Here is a 21,329-nt window from a genome sequence, read left to right as displayed (position 1 = left end):
TAGCATGCTAGCTTCCAATAACACGGTTTAGCACCAATACTCGGTTACAACAAACTATCAATAGTGTGTTAACACTACTGTGTCGAGGCACAGATCTGGGGAAGGGTACCAAAAAATGTCTGCAGCATTAAAGGTCCCCAAGAACACAGTGGCCTCCATCATTCTTAAATTGAAGAAGTTTGGAACCACCAAGACTCTTCCTAGAGCTGGCCGCCCGGCCAAACTGGGGAGACGGGCCTTGGTCAGGGAGGTGACCAAGAACCCGATGGTCACTCTGACAGAGCTTTATAGTTCCTCTGTGGAGATGGGAGAAACCTTCCAGAAGGACAACCATCTCAGCAGCACTCCACCAAACAGGCCTTTATGATAGAGTGGCCAGACGGAAGCCACTCCTCAGTAAAAGGCACATGACAGCCCGCTTGGAGTTTACCAAAACGCACCTAAAGACTCTCAGACCATGAGAAACAAGATTCTCTGGTCTGATGAAACAAAGATTGAACTCTTTGGCCTGAATGCAAAGCGTCATGTCTGGAGGAAACCTGGCACCATCTCTACGGTAAAGCATGGTGGTGGCAGCATCATGCTGTGGGGATGTTTTTCAGCGGCAGGGACTGGGAGACTAGTCAGGATTGAGAGAAAGATGAACGGAGCAAAGTACAGAGAGATCCTTGATGAAAACCTGCTCCAGAGCGCTCAGGACCTCAGACTGGGGTGAAGGTTTACCTTCCAACAGGACAACGACCCTAAGCACACAGCTAAGACAACACAGGAGTGGCTTCGGGACAAGTCTCTGAATGTCCTTGAGTGGCCCAGCCAGAGCCCGGACTTGAACCCGATCGAACATCTCTGGAGAGACCTGAAAATAGCTGTGCATCAACGCTCCCCATCCAACCTGACAGAGCTTGAGAGGATCTGCAGAGAAGAATGTGAGGAACTCCCCAAATACAGGTGTGCCAAGCTTGTAGCGTCATACCCAAGAAGACTCAAGGCTGTAATCGCTGCCAAAGGTGCTTCAACAAAGTACTGAGTAAAGGGTCTGGATACTTATGTAAATGTGACATTTCAGATTTTTTTATTTTTATAAATTAACAAAAATGTCAAAAAACCTGTTTTTGCTTTGTCATTATGGGGTATTGTGTGTAGATTGATGAGGAAAAATAACTATTTAATCAATTTTAGAATAAGGCTGTAACCTAACAAAATGTGGAAAAAGTCAAGGGGTCTGAATACTTTCCAAAGTATGTATGAGATTATATTAATAGATATTGTACTCATATTATATTTATATAATTATTATTCTCAGTGTTGTGGAGTAGTGAACTACAATTTGTCCAACTAGTAATTTAATTACATTTTGCAGTAGCTTGGTTGTAGTTGAACTAAATTCAAATCTTGGTGGTGTTTTCAGTAGTTAAAGTGCCTTCAGAAAGTTTTCACACCCTTGACATTTTCCACATTTTGTTGTGTTACAGCTGGAATTTAAAATGGATTAAATAGCGATTTTATTTGTCACTGGCCTACACACAATACCCCATAATGTGAAAGTGGAATTATGTTTTTAGAAATTTGTACAAATTAATACAAAATGAAAAGCTGAAATGTCTTGAGTCAATTAGTATTCAACCCCTTTGTTATGGCAAGCCTAAATAAGTTAAGGAGTAAAAATGTGCTTAACAAGTCACATAATAAGTTGTGCAATATTAGTGGTTAACATGATTTTTCAATGACTACCTCATCTCTGTACCCCACACATACAATTATCTGTAAGGTCCCTCAGTCGAGCAGTACATTTCAAACACAGATTTAACCACTAAGACCAGGGAGGTTTTCCAATGCCTCGCACGAAGGGCACCTATTGGAAGATGGGTAAGAAAATACAAATAAAGCAGATATTGAATATCCCTTTGAGCATGGTGAAGTTATTAATTGGATGGTGTATCAATACACCCAGTCACTACAGGAGGCCAATGGTGACTTTAAAACAGTTGCAGAGTTTAATGGCTGTGACAGGAGAAAACAGGATAGATCAACAACATTGTAGTTATTCCACAATACTGACCTAGTAGACAGAGTGAAAAGAAGGAAGCCTGTACAGAATAAAAATATTCAAAAATATGCATCCTGTTTGCGACAAGGCACTAAAGTAATACTGCAACAAATGTGGCAAAGCAATTCACTTTTTGTCCCGAATACAAAGTGTTATGTTGGGGGCAAATCCAATACAACACTATACTGAGTACCACTCAATATTTTCAAGCATAGTGGTGGCTGCATCATGTTATGGGTATGCCTGTAATCGTTAAGGACTGGGGAGTGTTTTAGGATAAAAAAGAAACGGAATGGAGCTAAGCACAGGCAAACTCCTAGGGGAAAACCTGGTTCAGTCTGCTTTCCACCAGACACTGGGAGATAAATTCACCTTTCAGTAGGAGTGGCTGAGTTACAGTTTTGACTTAAATCTACTTGAAAATCTATGGCAAGACCTTCAAATCATTGTCTAGCAATGATCAACAACCAATTTGACAGAGCTTGAAGAATTTTGAAAATAATAATGGGTAAATGTTGCACAATCCAGTTGTGGAAAGTTCTTAGAGACTTACCCAGAAAGGCTCACAGCTGTTATCACTGCCAAAGGTGCTTCTTCAAAGTATTGAATCAGGGGTGTGAAAACGTATGTAAATTTGATATTTCTGTATTTCATTGCCAATACATTTGCAAAAATGTCTAATAACATGTTTTCACTTTGTAATTATGGGGTATTGTGTGGAGATGGGTGAGAAGAAAATCAATTTAATCAATTTAAAATCCAGGCTGTAACACAACAAAATGTGGAATAAATCAAGGGATATGAATACTTTCTGAAGGCTCTGACTGCAGTGGAAACCCACCAGAACACCCAGGACCTGCTGAGGGGCCCGGGTGGAGAGAGCAGACATGGAGAGTAGGAAGAAAAGCACAGAGATGGACGGAACCAACCGAGGTCGTGAAGTGGGAGGACTACCCGAACCGACAACGAAGTCCACTGCTAGATCAGAGGCGCTGCCATGAGTGCGGCGAGCTGGGACACCTCACGTGGAGCTGCCCCGGCCGGGAGGAATCCATGCCCTCCGCATACCACAGCTCCGGGGTAACCCGGATGGCGAGTTATGTCACCTCCTGTTGGGCACACACCGAGACGGCCCCTCCGATGGTTCCAGTACGAATCAATGACGTCGACACCAGCGCTCTGCTGAACTCCGGCATCATGGTGACCCTGGCCCAACCGCAGTGGCTCACACGTGAGGGGAAAGACGAACCTGGGGACGAGGAGATGACAGTGTCCTGTGTACACGGGGACATGAAGAGGTACCCAACCATGCCGGTGCGGATAACCACCCCAAGGGGGGAGTGCCAGATGCGCGTGGGGGCTGTTCCTAACCTGCCCGTGCCCATTCTCCTAGGTAGAGATTGCCTTCTCTTCCAGACACTGTGGAGGAGGGACCTGGGGAGGCTCGCACGCGAGGTAGGAAGGAGAGGAAAAAGGACGGTCATCTGCGCAACCCACGCCCCACCGCGAGAGGTGTCCACTTGGCCTGAGTAGGACCAGGAGGAGGGAGACGACCCCGCACCGAGAAGCGAGCCATCGTCCAAGGAGGACCTCAGGCTCCCCTTTATGGAGGTGGGGGCACCAGACAGGCCACCCGACATGGGAATCCTCACGGGCCAGTTCGGGACGGCCCAGTTAGAGGACCCCAACCCCCAGAATGCAAGGGGCCAGGTAATCGCGGTGGACGGCGCACTATTACCCGGGGTAAGTGAGTGGCGCTACCCACACTTCGCCATCAAGTGTAATTTATTGTATCAGGTAGTAAAGCACAATGGGGAGACAAAATACTTCTTACTCATACCCACCCAGTATGTTAGGACTGTCTTGCAGCTCGCCCACACCCACCTGCTCGGGGCACACCTGGGGATGGAGAAAACCAGGGAGCGGATCAGGAATCGGTTCCGCTGCCCCGGAGTCAAGCGCGCCGTGGAGGACTACTGCCGTACCTTCCCGGAGTGCCAGATCACAGCCCAAAGGGCACATTTATAGAAACCCTTTGGTTCCCTTGCCCATTACAGGGGTGCCATTTGAGCGGGTGGCAATGGATCTGCTGGGTCCGTTGGTGAAGACCACAAGGGGACACCGATGCATCCTGGTAATCGTGGATTATGCCACCCGGTATCCGGAGGCGATCCCGTTACGCACGGCGGAAGCGAAAGGTATCACATGGGGGCTCTTCCATTTATTCAGCTGGATGGGTATTCCGTGGGAAATCCTGACGGACCAGGGCACCACATTCATGTCTTGTGTAATGAAAGATGTCTGCAACCTTTAACGAATCAAACAGGTGAGGGCCAGTGTGTAAAATCCACAAACGGACGGGCTAGTTGAACGCTTCAATAAGACCCTAAAGCAGATGCTGAAGAAGGTCATCGAGAGAGATGGGAGGAACTGGGACCAGCTGCTGCCCCACCTGATGTTCTCAGTGCGCGAGGTACCTCAAGCGTCCACTGGGTTCTCCCCCTTTGAGCTCCTGTATGGCTGTCGGCCCCGTGGACTGCTGGACCTAGCCAAGGAGGTCTGGGAGGACCAACCGACCCCCCTTCGCAGCGTGGTGGAACACATGAAGGAGATGAGGGAGAGAATGAAGGCGATTTGGCCAGTGGTGAGGGAGCACATGGCCCAGGCGCAACGCGCCCAGGAGCTTGTATACAACCGGGGGGCCCAACCACGAGAGTTACACCCGGGCGAGAAGGTCTTGGTGCTGATCCCCACAATGGAGAGCAAGTTCCTGGCTACGTGGCATGGGCCCTACGACATCGTCGAGCGGGTAGGCAACGTCAATTATAAGGTCCGCCAACTGGGGCGGAGAAAACCCCTCCAGCTTTACCAAGTGAACCTGCTGAAGAAGTGGCACGCACGAGAGGCGCTGTGCACAACGTGGACCCGGCCTCAGCCGAACCCACCCTCTGTCGAAGTTTCCATGGGGGAAGACCTCAGACCGACACAACGACAAACAACGAGTTGGTCCAGCGGAATACGGCCGTGTTCTCCGAGGTGCCAGGGCGCACGGATCTCATGGAACGTCATATCCACACACGTCCAGCAGAAAAAGTGCGTAAACGGCCATACCGGATATCAGAAGCCCGGAGGGCGGCAGTCCAGCGGGAAGTGACGACAATGCTAGAGATGGGGGTACTGGAGGAGTCCCACAGTGAGTGGTCTAGCCTTATAGTGCTGGTACCAAAACCGGACGGAACCGTTCGCTTCTGCAACGACTTCCGGGGCCTGAACGAGGTCAGTAAATTCGACGCCTACCCCATGCCCCGGGTGGACGAACTGATCGACCGCTTGGGGAAGGCAAGATACATCAGCATCCTGGACCTGACAAAGGGGTACTGGCAGGTGCCGCTGGCAGCGGCCTCCCGGGAGAAGACGGCCTTCTCCACCCCGGGGAGGCTATACTACTACCAGGTTGTTCCTTTCGGGCTCCACGGGGCCTCAGCGGCCTTCCAGTGACTCTTGGACCGCGTCCTGCGCCCGCATCGTGAGTATGCTGCTGCTTACTTGGATGATATAATTGTGCACAGTGACTGTTGGGAGTCCCATCTCTGTAGGTTACAGGCGGTGGTGGATGCGCTAAGGGATACGGGGCTGACCGCAAACCCCCACAAGTGCAAGCTGGGCTACGCCAAGGTGGAGTAGCTGGGCTATCGAATCGGGCGGGGAAATGTGAAGCCCCAAGATTTTTTTGGGGTCGCAATTAGGGAATGGCCGGTTCCCCGGACCAAGAGGCAGGTGAAGTCGTTCCTGGGGTTAGCAGGCTACTACAGTCGATTTGTGCTTAACTTTGCCGCAATAGCTTCTCCTCTCACAGACATAACGAAGGCACGCCTACCCCAGATGGTGCGATGGACGGAGGACACAGAGGCGGCATGCAAGGCACCCGGACCGGGATGTGTTTTTTCCGTTGATCGTAACTTTTCTATTATTTCTCTATTTTCTTTCTCGCTGCATTGTTGGCAAGGGCCCGTAAGTAAGCATTTCACTGTTAGTCTATATCTGTTGTTTACGAAGCATGTGACAAATAACATTGAATTTGATTTGAAAAGGTTCTATGTTGAATAATGACAATAATATAATACAATTTGATTGTCCATTAGTTACAGCGAACAACAGAAAGTTGTCTTCTGCTCTGTTCTCAACTCCCCCAGACAGCACACATCCAGTTGAGACGAGCACAGGGTAAAGCTGCAGCGCTCCTGGACGGAGAGCATGTTGTGGGGTTAAGGGCCTTGCTCAAGGGACCAACGGTAGGGGACTGTCTTGAGAATGTGAACCCAGCAGTGCTCCAGCTGCCAGATCAATTCCGCCTACCTGGGATTGGAACCTGCCATCTTTTGGCCACAGGTCCAAGTCCTTAGCCTTTGGGCTACCTATCACCCCAAAAATCATACTCATGTTATTTTAGATCATACTAATAGTGATGGGCTTCAAGCTAAGAATTATCATTATGTGTACACCAACCCCCCTATTCTTCTATGATTCTATTGACTCAAGTGATTCAAGAGAGTCAATATAAAAGGTTCCATGTTGAATATTGTAGCAACCTTAAGCCAACACCTAACGACCTCGTCAAGAGGTTCAGACCTCTTGGCGTAACGGTTAAGGTGTTGGTTTGACAGTCACTGGACCCGGATTTGAGTCCTGGTCGGGGCTACACCTCGAATTCGCTACATCGATGTCAGAAGTTGGATGGTGGCCTTGTGGCCAGCGGAGAGGCGTGTACACATGAGGGACTTGGTATAGAGAAGTGTGGGGACACGCTTTCCCGAAAGAAGGGGGTAACACATAGCGACTTTGTCAAGAGGTTTGGACCTCTTGGTGTAATGGTTAAGGTGTTGGCTTGACAGTCAGGCTACCTCCCGAATCCGCTACAATATGTATGAAATAATATATTCGTAGTTATTATACTCATATCATATGCTATATTATATTTTAGTCATTTAGCAGACACTCTTATCCAGAGCGACCTACAGTTAGTGAGTGCATACATTTTCATACTGGCCCCCCGTGGGAAACAAACCCACAACCCTGGCGTTGCAAGCGCCATGCTCTACCAACTGAGCTAAAGGGTCTATGCTCATTATTGACTAATGTCAAACCTGATGGCTTGTCATGTTCTAACAGGTACAATATAGTGTGTTTTTACGATGTGTTTGCCTAACAGCTGAGTCTTGCTGTCTGACCGTGTGGTGATACATGAGTCCTCACATTCATAATGCCCTTATTATGTAAATATGAGTCTGATTATATAAACATGAGTCTCTGGGCTACAGGATGAGTCATATTATCACAGCAATAGCATACCTTTATGTATTCAACTGATTCAGGACAGTCAAATGAAAGGGTTCCATGTTGAATAATTAGTATGTTGAATAGATCATATTCATCGTTTAATAGTCATATCATATTATAGAATGAGTAACATTATTTAAGCAAATACCCATTACCCTTTGGCCTCAATCTTTTGATTCAAGTGATTCAGAAGTGTCAAAAGTACAAGTTCCAAGTTTAATAATGAACATTTGGAATATGTATATGAGATTATATTCATAGTTATTATATTCATATCATAGCCTATTACTTGCTGCAATATTCTATTAGTAGGCCTAGCCTATACTCATATGTCCAAGTAATGTGTTGGAAGCAAACAGGATAAATCATAATGTTGGATTGTATCAGTCAACTCCCATCACCCCACATCCTCTCCATGAGCAACATAATGCAATGTCCCTTAATGTAATGAGTATGACCCAATTATGGTCCTAAAGGTTACTGCTGGTCACTGACTCTGGAAAGATGTCTACGCCTATTAAACAACAGCTATCCAACCATGTTGACACAAGTTGCGTAATTTTATACATAATGAGTGTGAAATAATGAGTGTGACTGTAAAAAAATGTGGGGACTTTTTCTGGATGACTTTCAGCATTTCAGCCAGGGGTTGTAAAACGTTAAACATCAGATAATCAGGCAACCAATGAAACTCTTAGGGTAGATGTGGCATCAAATGCTCCTCGACCAATTGGAGTCTTTAAAACGACGTCTGAACAAGAAACTTAGTAGCAGGTTTAGCTAGGTAAGCGGAACCATCACCACGAGTAGAGCTGCACAACGCGCTCTATTGTCAACGTTCGCCCGAAGAAGCTATCTCATCGTTGTGCACCTTTTGATACATTATAACTATTATCTTCATTCTACGCGGTAAGTTATGTATTCGATGCCAGTTGATAGCAAATTGTGTGCGTCTTTGACAGTAGCCTATGCTATCCTAGCATTGCACCAGGAAATCGAGTGCGCACTTTCACAAAGTTGCTCGATTTCCTGGTGGGATGAACGATGATGCCTGTGTTTGTCATGTAAATTGAATAGCTATCTGTCCTCTTTCCAGCATAGATCTAATCTCCTCAACACTGGGCATATTAACTACAGAATCCTACGGCAAAAATGACAGCGACGGAGACGAGAAACCCCAACAAGCAGCAAAACAGAGATGCTGTGGTGGCGGAAACGTCTACGAGAGATGATGTTTTTGATGATAGTTATAAAGCAAAAGAGGGCCCTAAACCGCCGATGAGACTGGTGTGGAGAAACATCATATTAATGATTTTATTACATACTGGAGCGTTTTATGGACTGATGCTCGTGCCCTCCGCTTCGACCCTAACTCTGGCTTGGAGTAAGTATCACCATTTACATCGTGCCATTTTATTCGCCTTTTCTTTATGCGTTGATCAGTTTTTACGCCCTTGTTAAAGTTGTTTGTCTACGCAGCATAGTTTCTGGTCGACATTAGAAAACATAATGTGCTGAAGCTGGGTGATGCATTTGTGAAGAAGGCGCTTGTTGTCGACATGATGCTTGCCCCCTCTAAGAATAGTGTTGAATGTTCAATCTATTTCGGGGCACACCCACTCAATATTTTTTCCATGGAAATAACAAACAATATAACGGAATATGTTGCCTAACAGTTAACTACACCACGGTTTCCCAACATCTGTGCACGTTTTTGCTCTAACATTACACAGCTGATTCAAATAATCAAAGCTTGATGAGTTGGTTATTTGAATAAGCTGTGTAGCGCTAGGGCAAAACCCAAAACGTGCACCCGGGGGGGGGGCCTAGGACCGAGTTTGGGAAACCCGGAGCTACACCATTATCACCTGATCATCACACCATATATGCACCTATCAAATGAAGCGCTCATAGGCAGGCTACTGTTGTGCAGAGAGAACTAGACGTTTTGGAATGTGTGGCCTGAGGTAGCCCAAAGGCCGGCAGATGGCGATATTGAGTCTTTTTTGTCTTACCGTCCAAGCGCATTGAATGCAGCCGGCAACTGGTGTGCAGCTGCAGCCAACAATTCAGAGCTTTCCTGCACCACATTGGTTCCTGCATGCACCCTTCTTGCCGGCAATACATCCGTGTCCCTCGTTGACCGGTTCGTACCTAAAACATTGTCCAGTCAGGCTGCATAGGCTTCGATTTCCTTAACTTTATTGATGTTGTGTATTGCATTCAGCCAATCGGGTTTCAGCAGGCTGTTTTTTTCATCCCTAACTTAATGCAGCAGGCGTAAAAGAAACAGAACCCCTTGTCTCAGTTTAAACCTGATTGGCTGAAGGTGATACACAACATCCGGGATGAGCATGTAGCCACTAGCGTGGTTACAAATTGTGTTTCATAAGGAAAGTACACATATTTTCCCACAAATATATTGCCAGGTGCATACAATGCGTTTGGACGGTAAGATGAAAAAGACTCAATATCACCATCTGCTGGCCTTTGGGCTAGACTTGAGGCACCTTTGTTCACAATATGTTTCTTAATCAGAAAATAGCTACATCTGTGTTCGCTTGCTTAGACATAGACAAAATGTGCAGATTTTAAGAATGTTGTTGTTGTGAGAATAGGTAGTTGGACAGATGAAGCATGACTTGGATTATACCGAACGACCCAAACTTTGTCCCCCCCCCCCCCCCCTGTCTGTGTGTGCAATGCTGAACTGCATGTTATTCCACTGGGCGAGACGACAAAGAACAATTGCCATTCCAATAGACATTCCATTGTGAGAGGCTGCATGGCACCAAAACAGAATGTCTCTTTGCTGCCTGGGCTGTTTGGAGGCCCCAAGTTCTCACTTCCTAAGCAGCCTTCTCTGGCTGCACATAGAAACACATAAAACAATTTTACAACAACAACCCTGCGAGTAGAGTATATATGCATACCTACTCCCACTGCCAGCTCCCAACAGAAATAACTCATGACAGCAACAAGGCAGGGATGGAGAACGGGCATGGGACATGATGTCCCCTGTATCTACTGGGAGTCAAATCTATGTGAGTGTATGCCATACATGGATGTCTGTTTATCTCTCTTGCTCTCCCTCCCCTAGCTGTTGTGTGCTTCTTGCTCAGTGCCCTGGGTATAACTGCAGGGGCTCACCGCCTCTGGAGTCACAAGTCCTACAAGGCCTCCACCCCTCTCCGAGTCTTCCTGGCCCTTGCCAACTCAATGGCCTTCCAGGTAAACAAACTAAATATCTGAATTTAATAAACTTTATTGAACTCTAGAGAGGAAATTGTATTTGTAACCAGCATAGGATACATAGTGGGTATCACAAGTATTCACCCCTCTTGGATTTTTTGCATTTTTTTTTTTAAAGTTTATTTTTGTTGTCATTGATCTACACAAAATACTCCATAATGTCAAAGTGAAAAAATTAAATAACATAAAATATGCAGTCGTCCTTCTGAACTGAGCTACAGGACAGGAAGGAAACTGCTCAGGGATATCACCATGAGGCCATTGGTGATTTTTTAAATGACTGTGATGGGAGAACTGAGGATGGATCAACAACATTGTAGTGACTACAATAATGACATAAATGACAGTGAAAAGAATAGATATACAGAATAAAAATATTAAAACGTGCATCCGGTATGCAACAAGGCAATAAAGAAAACAAAAAAAAACAACAGCAAAGGAATACATTTTTTGGCTTATATGCATAGCCTTATATTTGGGGCCTCATGTTATGGGTATGCTTGACATCAGCAAAGACGGGAGTTATTCAGGATTTTAAAAAAAATACGGGATGGAACTTAGCACAGGCAAAATGCTAGAGGAAAGCCTGCTTTGGTCTACTTTTCACCAGACCCTGGGAGAGGACTTTACCTTTCAGCAGGACAATAACCTACAAAAAAAGGCCAAATCTACAATGCAGTTGCTTACCAAGAAGACGGAATGTTCCTATGTGGCCAAGTTACAGTTTTGACTCATCTGCTTGAAAATCTATGGCAAGACTTGAAAATTGCTGTCCAGCCATGATACCCAACACCTCGACAGAGCTTGAAGTAATTTGAAAAGATTAATGAACGAATATTGCACAAGGTGTGCAAAACTCTGAGACTTACCTAAGACTCACAGCTGTAATTGCTACCGAAGGTGTTTCTAACATGTATTGACTCAGATGGGTGAATAGCTATCTAATCAAGGTATATTAGTGTTTTCATGAATCATAAAACATTTTTAGAATTTTTCTTCCAGTTTGACAGAGTATTTTGTGTAGAGATTTGACAATGACAATTTAAATCCATTTGAATCCCACTTTCTAACACAATACAATGTGAGGAAATCCAATTGGGTGGATACTTATGATATGCACTGTACAGGGATTAAAACAGACAGAGGAAAACACGCAGCATAAACATGGAAGGCTAAATGTATGTGAACACCAACATGGCTCTTCCAAAAGACCAAGGCTCTCTTTCTAGAGTGATTCAGTTTAAAAGGCCTTTATTGTGTTGGCGTGTCCGCGAGGGAAGAGTTAGAAACAGCAAGATCGAGAGCTAGCAGAGACTACCGCCAAGAGCCAACGATTTAGTGGCTTTATAGCCAGCCTTCATCAAAAACATTAACACAAGAATAATTATCCAAATTTGGTAGAAAATGCCCTGCTGAAATAGACCCACTTTTATTTCCTATAAATGCACCCCAAAATAATGTATTAAGTGATTTTTATCATGCGTCTCTATGACCTCCTTTATAAACTGATGACTTGATTAAAGAAGTGGCTGATGCAATCAGGTTAAGGGTTCAGTCATAATACAGGTCTACCCAAGTCCCCACCAGTCACAACAGCATTAATGAGTGACCCAACTGTGTGTGTGTACATATGACCAAAAGTCAAAGCTTGTCGACCATCTCATTCCAAAGTCATGGGTATTAATATGGAGTTGGTCCCCCCTTTGCTGCTAGAACAGCCTCCACTCTTCTGGGAAGGCTTTTCACTAGATGTTGGAACATTGCTGCGGGGACTTGCTTCCATTCAGCTTCAAGCATTAGTGCGGTCGGGCACTGGTGTTGGGCGATTAGGCCTGGCTCACAGTCGGCATTCCAATTCATCCCAAAGGTGTTCGATGGGCTTGAGGTCAGGGCTCTGTGCAGGCCAGTCTAGTTCTTCCACACCGATCTCAACAAACCATTTCTGTATGGACCTCACTTTTGTGCACGAGGGCATTGTCATGCTGAAACAGGAAAGGGCCTTCTCCAAACTGTTGCCACAATTGGGCGCACAGAATCGTCTAGAATGTAATTGTATGCTGTAGCGTTGATTTCCCTTCACTGGAACTAAGGGGCCTAGCCCGAACCATGGAAAAACCGCCCCAGACCATTATTCCTCCTCCACCACCAAACTTCACAGTTGGCACTATGCATTCGGCCAGGTAGCGTTCTCCTGGCATCCGCCAAACCCACATTTGTCCGTCGGACTGCCAGATGGTGAAACGTAATTCATCACTCCAGAGAATGCGTTTCCAGAGTCTAATGGCAATGAGCTTTACACCACTCCAGCTGACGCTTGGCATTGCGCATGGTGACCTTAGGCTTGTGTGCAGCTGCTAGACCATGGAAACCCATTTCATAAAGCTCCCGACAAACAGTTATTGTGCTGACGTTGCTTCCACAGGCAGTTTGGAACGCGGTAGTGAATGTTGCAACTGAGGACAGGCCATTTTTATGCGCTACACGCTTCAGCACCCGGTGGTCCCATTCTGTGAGCTTGTGTGGCCTACCAGTTTGTTGCTAGACGTTTCCACTTAAAAATAAAAGCACTTAGACTTGACCGGGGCAGCTCTAGCAGGACAGGAATTTGACGAACTGACTTGTTGGAAAGGTGGTATCCTATGACGGTGCCACGTTGAAAGTCACTGAGCTCTTCAGTACGGGCCATTATACTGCCAATGTTTGTCTATGGAGATTGCAAGGCTGTGTGCTCAATTTTATACACCTGTCAGCAACGGCTGTCTGAAAAAGCCGAAATCCACTAATTTTGAAGGGGTGTCCACATATTATTTAGACAGTGAAGCGAAAATGTTTACATTTGGCTCTATACTCCAGTATTTTGGATTTGCGCTAAACATTTTCATATTGGGACAAATGTAATTAGTGTATTAAAGTAGTCAAGTTTAGTATTTGGTCCCTTATTCCTATGACTCAGTAACTACATAGAGCTTGTGATTTGAAATCTGTTGGCTGCATTTTGACTTTGGTTTGTGTTTCGGGTGATGTTTTCCCCAATAGGAACTGAATGGTAAATAATGTATTGTAATTTGAGTAACTTTTTATTGTTAATAAGAATATATGTTTTGGAACACTTACATTAATGTGGATGCTACCATGATTCGAAATAATCATGTATGAATCGTGAAAAATGATGCGTGAGAAAGTTGGAGGCTCAAAGATCACACCCCCCAAAAAATCTAACCTCCCATGTTATTGGTAATGGTGACAGGGTACAATTTTCATGATTTATTAATGAATGATTATCCGTAATGATGGTAGTATCCACATTAATGTAGAAGTGTTCAGAAACCTCTTCTTAATACGTTATAGGTGAATTTGTCAATACTTATGACTTCTTCAAATGGGGGGACTAGATGCATGAAGTGCTTTCATTTCTAAACTGTCGCCTCATATGAAACATTTTAATCAAATTCCGGAGTATAGATCCAAATGTAAACATTTTAGCTTCACACTCCCCTCCGTATTTATCTGGACAGTATGATTTTGTTTTGACCAATTATTGATTACACTTAATCTGAGTGCTGTTGCCTGTATAATCTGTGCTGACTGATGCTTCCCTGCTAATCTGATGGTCACCTCTTAATTTAATACGCATTGTAGAGAGGGGGAGAGCTCTCTAGTCTACTGTGTTTAAACCCTCGCTCTAGTGTTGTGCCCATACCTATTCATATTAGTGTGTTCTGAAATCTCAATTGGTTGTACAATTTTAAAGCATAGAGATGGAGGCAAATGCATGGTTTTCCTTTTTAGGGCCATATATCAAGCATCTCTGAGTAAGAATGCCGATACAGGGAGAACCTGATCCTAGAGACTCATTTTATTGTAATCTAAAAGGCAAAACTGATCCTAAATCAGCACGTCTACCCTGAGACACTTGATGCATATTGCCCCAGATTCCCACACTATGGGTCACGTGTACTACTGTATAGAGCTCAGACGATAAACAGAAAATTGTCACCAACCATACCGCTCAGTTATAGCAGGCATTTTTCTGATATCATTCATTAGGATAAGTAGCCTATACTAGAGAAATGAATTAAGTTTGCTAATATGGATGATTTGTGAATGGGACAATTTGATGGCTACAGCCATCAAAGTAGTAGTTAAAAAAAATAAACTGGTGCACATTGTTAAACTTATTGTTATCGCATCAATTCAGGCAATTTATCGCAATATGGATATCACCCAGCTCTATTACTGTACATGTTGCTGTTATCAGTGTTAGATAAAAGTGCCTCCTTAACCACATCACTTCTATTATTTCCTCCAGAACGACATTTACGAGTGGGCGAGGGACCACCGGGTTCACCACAAGTACTCCGAGACGGACGCAGACCCCCACAATGCACTGCGGGGCTTCTTCTTCGCTCACATTGGCTGGCTGCTCGTCCGCAAAAACCCTGAAGTGATCGAGAAGGGCAAGAAGCTGGAGCTGACAGACCTGAAGGCAGATAAAGTAGTCATGTTCCAGAGAAAGTAAGTAGAGAACTGTTTTAGTCTATGTCCTGCATAGTCCTTCATATCTAATATCTTCTCCTATATGCCATTTAGCAGACAGTTTTATCTAAAGCGGCTCATAGAGCATGTATACATTTTTGGATGTGTGGCCCCAGCATAAACAGAACCCACGATCTTGGCTTGCAAGCCCCATGCTCTAACAACTGAGCCACACAAGACTGTTTTCGTATGTTGTCTGTTGGTATATGGTAAAGAGTTTCTTACCTACAACAGTAGCAGTCATTAGTGGGGTGTCTTTCCTTTCCTGGTAGTATTTTTAAAGGTTGGCCCTGACAAGGGCCCTGGCAGTGCCCTCACTCTGAATCATGCAGTGTTGTACAGTTAACTGCCAAAATAAAGGAAACGCCAACGTGAAGTGTCTTAACAGGGCGTTGGGCCACCACAAGGTGCCAGAACAGTTTCAATGCGCCTTGGCATAGATTCTACAAGTGTCTGGAATTCTATTGGAGGGACGTGACAATTCTTCCACAAGAAATTCCATAATTTGGTGTTTTGTTGATGGTGGTAGAAAACACTGTCTCAGGCGCAGCTCCAGAATCTCCCATAAGTGTTCAATTGGGTTGATCGGGTGTCTGAGACACACCCTTTAAACCCCCTATACTCCTTTGAGGCCCCTTTTTCAACGTCACTGAGATCTCTTCTAGCCATGGTAGGCAAAATAATGGGCAACTGAGCATTTTTATACATGACCCTAAATCAATTTTAGAAATTGTCACATGCGCTGAATACAACGGGTGTAGACTTTACTGTGAAATGCTAGCCTACTTTTGGCCAGCTAATAGCCTTACCACCGATCAAGCAACATTATGGACTAAATTATCAAATCCAGTTGCTTCAGGATTATTTTGCTGTGACAATATAGATCAAATTAAGATCCTACATCTATAGGTCGCGGTGGCCATGATGGCACGGCCTGGCTGGTCGCTGATCTATTGATAAGAGCTGCCATCTCTGCCAAGGCCTCGATCGGGCCATAGCCACACAAAGTACAGTGACTGGTGGCTGGCTGGCCATTTATCAGCGGGCAGTGGGTACTCTTGGACGTAGTCCCAAACTAGTATCACCACAGCTCTTTTAGAAATGTTGTTTTTGTTCATTTTTTTTTTTTTTTTTTTTTTACATTTGGTTGATGACTAAATCAACTGATTTTAGAAGATCTGGTCAACTTGTATTTTATTTAATTTTTTTGGGACTGAACTAGGTGTGACTTTCCCCGGTTTAGCAACTCTGTTTTATGAATCTAGGTGCTTGGGGTGGTGGTGTTGACTTCCCAGCTTTAGCAACTTAATTTTCATTTAGATTCATCATAACAGAATGCTTCCAGTTCTACTTAAAAGCTCTTGAGTAACACAGCTACTTATTTATGTTTGATGCATATCAATTCCAGGACTAATCTCACCCACCCACCCCAAAAATGAATGGTGGAGCGCAATAGATTCACTTTGTATTTGATACACAAACACCAAACAATGTCTCCTTTCTCAGTATCTCTTCCGTCTCCTCCTCTCTTCCCTCTCTGTCCCCTCTAGGTACTACAAGCTGTCTGTGGTCCTGCTGTGTTTCCTGGTGCCCATGTGGGTGCCCTGGTACCTGTGGGGTGAGTCCCTGTGGGTGGGCTACTTCATCCCGGGCCTCATGCGGTACACCCTGGTGCTGAACGCTACCTGGCTGGTCAACTCTGCAGCTCACATGTGGGGCAACCGACCCTACGACCATAACATCAACCCCAGTGAGAACCGTTTCGTGGCCTTTAGTGCCATCGGTAAGGACCGGACCATCTTTTCTATTTTTCTAAAGGGGGGGAGAGATTTTTCTCTGGAGCACTACTTTTGGCCAGAGCCTTGCACTGCTGTTGGCCATTTTGGACAAAGCCAATATGCCATTTCGTGTCCAACCTCCACCACACTGGTACCGTAGCCTTCCCAAAGCAGCTGATGCAGCCTGGCATGGTGTAGTGAGGCGGAACTAGCTAATCCAGTGGCCTGTGTTGACTTTGTGAAGGATATCCTGCTGTTTGTGTGAAATCAGAGCTTCTGTCCGACTGACTACATGTTCTACTCTAACCTCGCGTCTGGATAGCTGCCTGTTTGTCAGCTGTGAAAATAATTTTTGTTGAATAGCTTAAAACGAGTGGGACTTGTAATTTTTAGTCATTTAGCAGACTCTTATCCAGAGTGACTTACAGTAGTAAGTGCATACAGTTAAGTGTTTTTTTTCATACTTTTTTTTTACCGTTGGAGAGATGTTGTCTATCAACCTACACTGAACAAATATATAATGCAAAGTGTTGGTTTCATGAGTTGAAATAAAAGATCCCAGAAATTTTAGATAAGCACAAAAAGCTTATTTCTCTCAAATTCTGTGCACAAATTAGTTTACATCCCTGTTAGTGAGCATTTCTCCTTTGACAAGATAATCCATCTACCTGACAGGTGTGGCATGTCAACAAGCTGATTAAACAGCATGATAATTACACAGGTGCACCTAGTACTGGGGACAATAAAAGGCCACTCTAAAATGTGAAGTTTTGTCACACAACATGTCTCAAGTTGTCTAGCATGCAATTGGCATGCTGACTGCAAGAATGTCCACCAGAGCTGTTGCCAGAGAATTGAATGTTCTTTTCTCTACCATAAGCCACCTCCAATGTAATTTTAGAGAATTTGGCAGTACGTCCAACCGAACTCACAACCGCAGACCATGTGCATGGCGTCGTGTGGGCGAGCAGTTTGCTGATGTCAACGTTGTGAACAGAGTGCCCAAGGTTGGGGTATGGGCAGGCATAAGCTACAGACAACTAACACAATTGTATTTTATCAATGGCAATTTGACGAGATCCTGAGGGCCATTAAAAAAAAATAAAAAATTAAGGTATCTGTGACCAACAGGTGCATATCTGTATTCCCAGTCGTGAAATCCATAGATTAGGGCCTAATTAACTTTTTTCAATTTACTGATTTCCTTATGAACTGTAACTCAGTAAAATCTTTGAAATTGTTGCATTTTATATTTTTGTTCAATCTATATACAAATATATCTCAGTTACTTGCAACTCTTGACTTAGAGGACTGCTGTATTTTGTGCAGGTTTTTGAATTGGAGACCATAATTCACTTAGTTGAATCATGTATTTGAATGCTTGACTAGAATGGAAGGTTGCACACAGCAGCCTTCCAGGACTCAAGTTATCCATCCCTGTTGTGGCACTTTTCAGACTCCAAGTGCTTTAGTTTACATATCACCTGTATGGTTATCAGATTGTTTTGAATCCTATTGGAAAAAGTGTAACTTGCATAGATGCACACCTATAGTATTACCAGGTCCATGGAGTAAAGGGAGGGAGGGGGCTCCAGCACACTGTTCGTTTATTTTTCTTTTTCTTCAACCCAGACTTTGCTGTCCCCACATCACCTGTGCATGGCTATCGGTCTATGGTTTTAACCGGACTTTCCTGTCCCCTTGTATCCTTCCTTCCAGGCGAGGGCTTCCACAACTACCACCACACCTTCCCCTTTGACTACGCCACCAGTGAGTTCGGCATTAAAATGAACATCACCACCGCCTTCATAGACCTCATGTGTTTCCTGGGTCTGGCCAAGGACTGCAAGAGGGTGTCCCGCGACCTTGTCTCAGCCCGCGCCCAGCGAACAGGTGACGGCAGCCACAAGACTGGCTGAGTAATGTTGTCTCAACCATCTCAAACCGTTACGGACTCGATGCGACTGATACCAGATACGATAACAGGCTAAACCAATGAAAGAATGTAGCTGTAGTAAATTGCAGTATTGATGATGGAGTTAGTAGTGCTGCAGTTAGTAGTGATCAGACCATGGTCCATTGATGTCTCTGCTTCTGTATTATGAGTTAAAAACCTATACTTGAGTTCCTCCGATTAATATTGGCTTTAAAACGGTCCTAGACCTTTCAGTAAAGTGTTTATATTTTATTTTCTGTTTTTGAAATGAATGATGCGTGAGGTGAGTATTAGCCAAAGTGATCTAATGGCTTGGCTAAGCTAGGCATGTTAGCACAGATTTAAAGAGTCTAAGTCACTTGATCGGTGGATAAACCTGAAGCGGCAATGGATGCCGTAATGCGTGAAACTATTACACCAACCAAACTACCTGCCTGTGCCATCTGCACCAACAATGAAGATGGGAGAACATTAACCTCTAATTTATTCATGAGCTATTATTAATTAACCCTCTGTGGCACTTTTGAAATTGTGAGAAAAAAAAAAGTTTGAGGTTTCTTCACATTTAGTCTAAGTAGGTGAAATTTGTTTTGATCATTTCGATTTCAATTCGGGCTGAATTGGATCTATATGTCGGGATCAATCTTTCTATCAGTCGCGCTTTGTTGACATTCATTCCATAAGCGTGGGAGAAGTCCAACTTTTGTCAAAAGTTTACATTTACGTTTAAGATTAAATTTAAGTTTTATATTTAAGATTATTTGTTTTATTTTATTAAGCCACCCTACTTCAGTCTTATTTTACTATAAGCTGCTGTGTTGAAACAGCCCTACTTACTTCTAAGTCAACATACTGTTGAGCTGTCATTATATACCAGACCATATTCGAAATAGGCTGGCGTAGAAGTGCAGTTATGTGGCAGCGTTACATATTAATGCACCAGTTGTCTCCTCCTGTCCAAGTTGCTCTTCACAGGAGATTATTTCCTCCTTGTAGAAGAGGATGAAGGTATCAGATCTCAAATTGCACCCTATTCCCTATATAGTGCACTACTTTTGACCAGGGCCCAATGTGGGTGATTTATACCTTTGGATATTGTGTGGGGGCGAAGGTGCCTGTGACTTCAGTCGGATGGTCGAACAGAAGCCTGGTTGGGTTTTTTTTCTCCCATCCTGCTTCAGAGACACCTCTGCACTGAAACGTAGTTAAAACACATACTCTGATCAGTCTTTATTATACAAAGGAATACTTGTTTGTATTTATTTTTTACTCTTACTGCAGCTGAAGTTAAGAGTAAGGGACTTCTGTCTCCCTTATCCAATAGGACAAGGTGAATGAAAGCGGTTTTGAGAGCATTTGCATACGCGTTGTCTCTCGATAACTTGAATTCAATTATTTAGTCAGGACTCTCGCCCAAGATGCCTTATGGAAGTAATGTTATGTACTTTGCACACTTAGTAGATGCGGACATGTCTAGAAAAAGATGGATGCAACGGGAGGGAAAGAAGGAGCCAGAGGTTTAGTTAACTTACAATTGATGTCCAATCAAATTAACACTCTAGGAGTGAGGGGGAATTCTACTTTCGAGTAATGAGAAAAAATTGAATTTGAATATTTGCTTTGGAACTGTGGTTGCGTTATTTAATGACTGTCTCAATATCTATATAGGAGAGCGCTAAAGTAACGGAAAGCACTTATTTAACTCGAAAGTAAAAGGAAAAACTGTGTGCTTTGCATCTTTGGGATATTCTGGAAAGTATAAGAAGATTCTGAGAGATTTAGATTACATTTTTGCATAATAGTTAAACAAATGTGATGTTTGGCTCTGAAGAAACAAGATTCCAGATTAGTTATGAACTCATTAATGAAATTGTAATAATATTTGTCACACTTTGGTCTACCTTTTTCAGTGCAATTATTTTGTGCAGTGTTAACTTCTTGAAGTCTGAATGCCTTAAAAAAAACTGCAGCATTTTTTCTAAGAATGTTTTACCAACTGTATGTACCGTAAATAAACCAAATTTTCTACATGTTAAAGTATGTTCTGCTGTCTGTTTTGTTGTAATTCTGTAATATTTCCATTCCTAATTGAATAAAAGACAAGTCATTGTCTTACCATTTACTGGTCCTTTCCCTGCTGTATCAATGTCTACATTTTTCTGCAAAGTGACTGGGGTGAATTTATTAGTGCACACCATAAAATGTTTTGCAACAGGAAACATAACTAAAACAAGTTTTCTTATTTGGACAAGTTCAGGTTAGTCCCTCCCCATTTGGTTCCTAGTGAATACACCTCTGGTGACGTTATTGAGGTGGTCAGCTGTGTATGCAGCATAATAGTGCATTATTCTCACCAATACCTAAAATGATTTAATATTAAACACAAATTGCAGCTATCATAGAAAGACATTCTCTGACTGGCCTTGTCCCCAGGCTATGGGTG

At 43.9% G+C, this 21,329-nt stretch overlaps 1 protein-coding gene across 2 annotated transcripts; it reads left to right on the top strand.

Moving 5' to 3' along the window:
• Positions 1 to 8,088: 8,088 nt before the first annotated feature.
• Positions 8,089 to 21,014, top strand: LOC311134883 (acyl-CoA desaturase-like). Of its 2 annotated transcripts, none has more exons than XM_084168649.1 (6): positions 8,089 to 8,293; positions 8,486 to 8,768; positions 10,485 to 10,615; positions 14,946 to 15,151; positions 16,723 to 16,955; positions 18,670 to 21,014. In XM_084168649.1, the coding sequence occupies exons 2-6, from the start codon at positions 8,537 to 8,539 to the stop codon at positions 18,867 to 18,869; spliced, it is 1,002 nt and encodes a 333-aa protein (XP_084024775.1). In that variant the 5' UTR covers positions 8,089 to 8,293; positions 8,486 to 8,536; the 3' UTR covers positions 18,870 to 21,014. The 2 variants fall into 2 exon arrangements, with proteins under 2 accessions (XP_084024775.1, XP_084024774.1); XM_084168648.1 differs by having other exon boundaries at positions 8,090 to 8,293; positions 8,481 to 8,768.
• The last annotated feature ends 315 nt before the right edge of the window (positions 21,015 to 21,329 follow it).

The sequence above is a fragment of the Coregonus lavaretus genome, assembly GCF_964263955.1.
Source record: "Coregonus lavaretus genome assembly, chromosome: 1".
Taxonomy (NCBI): domain Eukaryota; kingdom Metazoa; phylum Chordata; class Actinopteri; order Salmoniformes; family Salmonidae; genus Coregonus; species Coregonus lavaretus.
The sequence above is the reverse complement of the archived record's forward strand: the minus strand, read 5'-3'. Positions and strand labels throughout refer to the sequence as shown.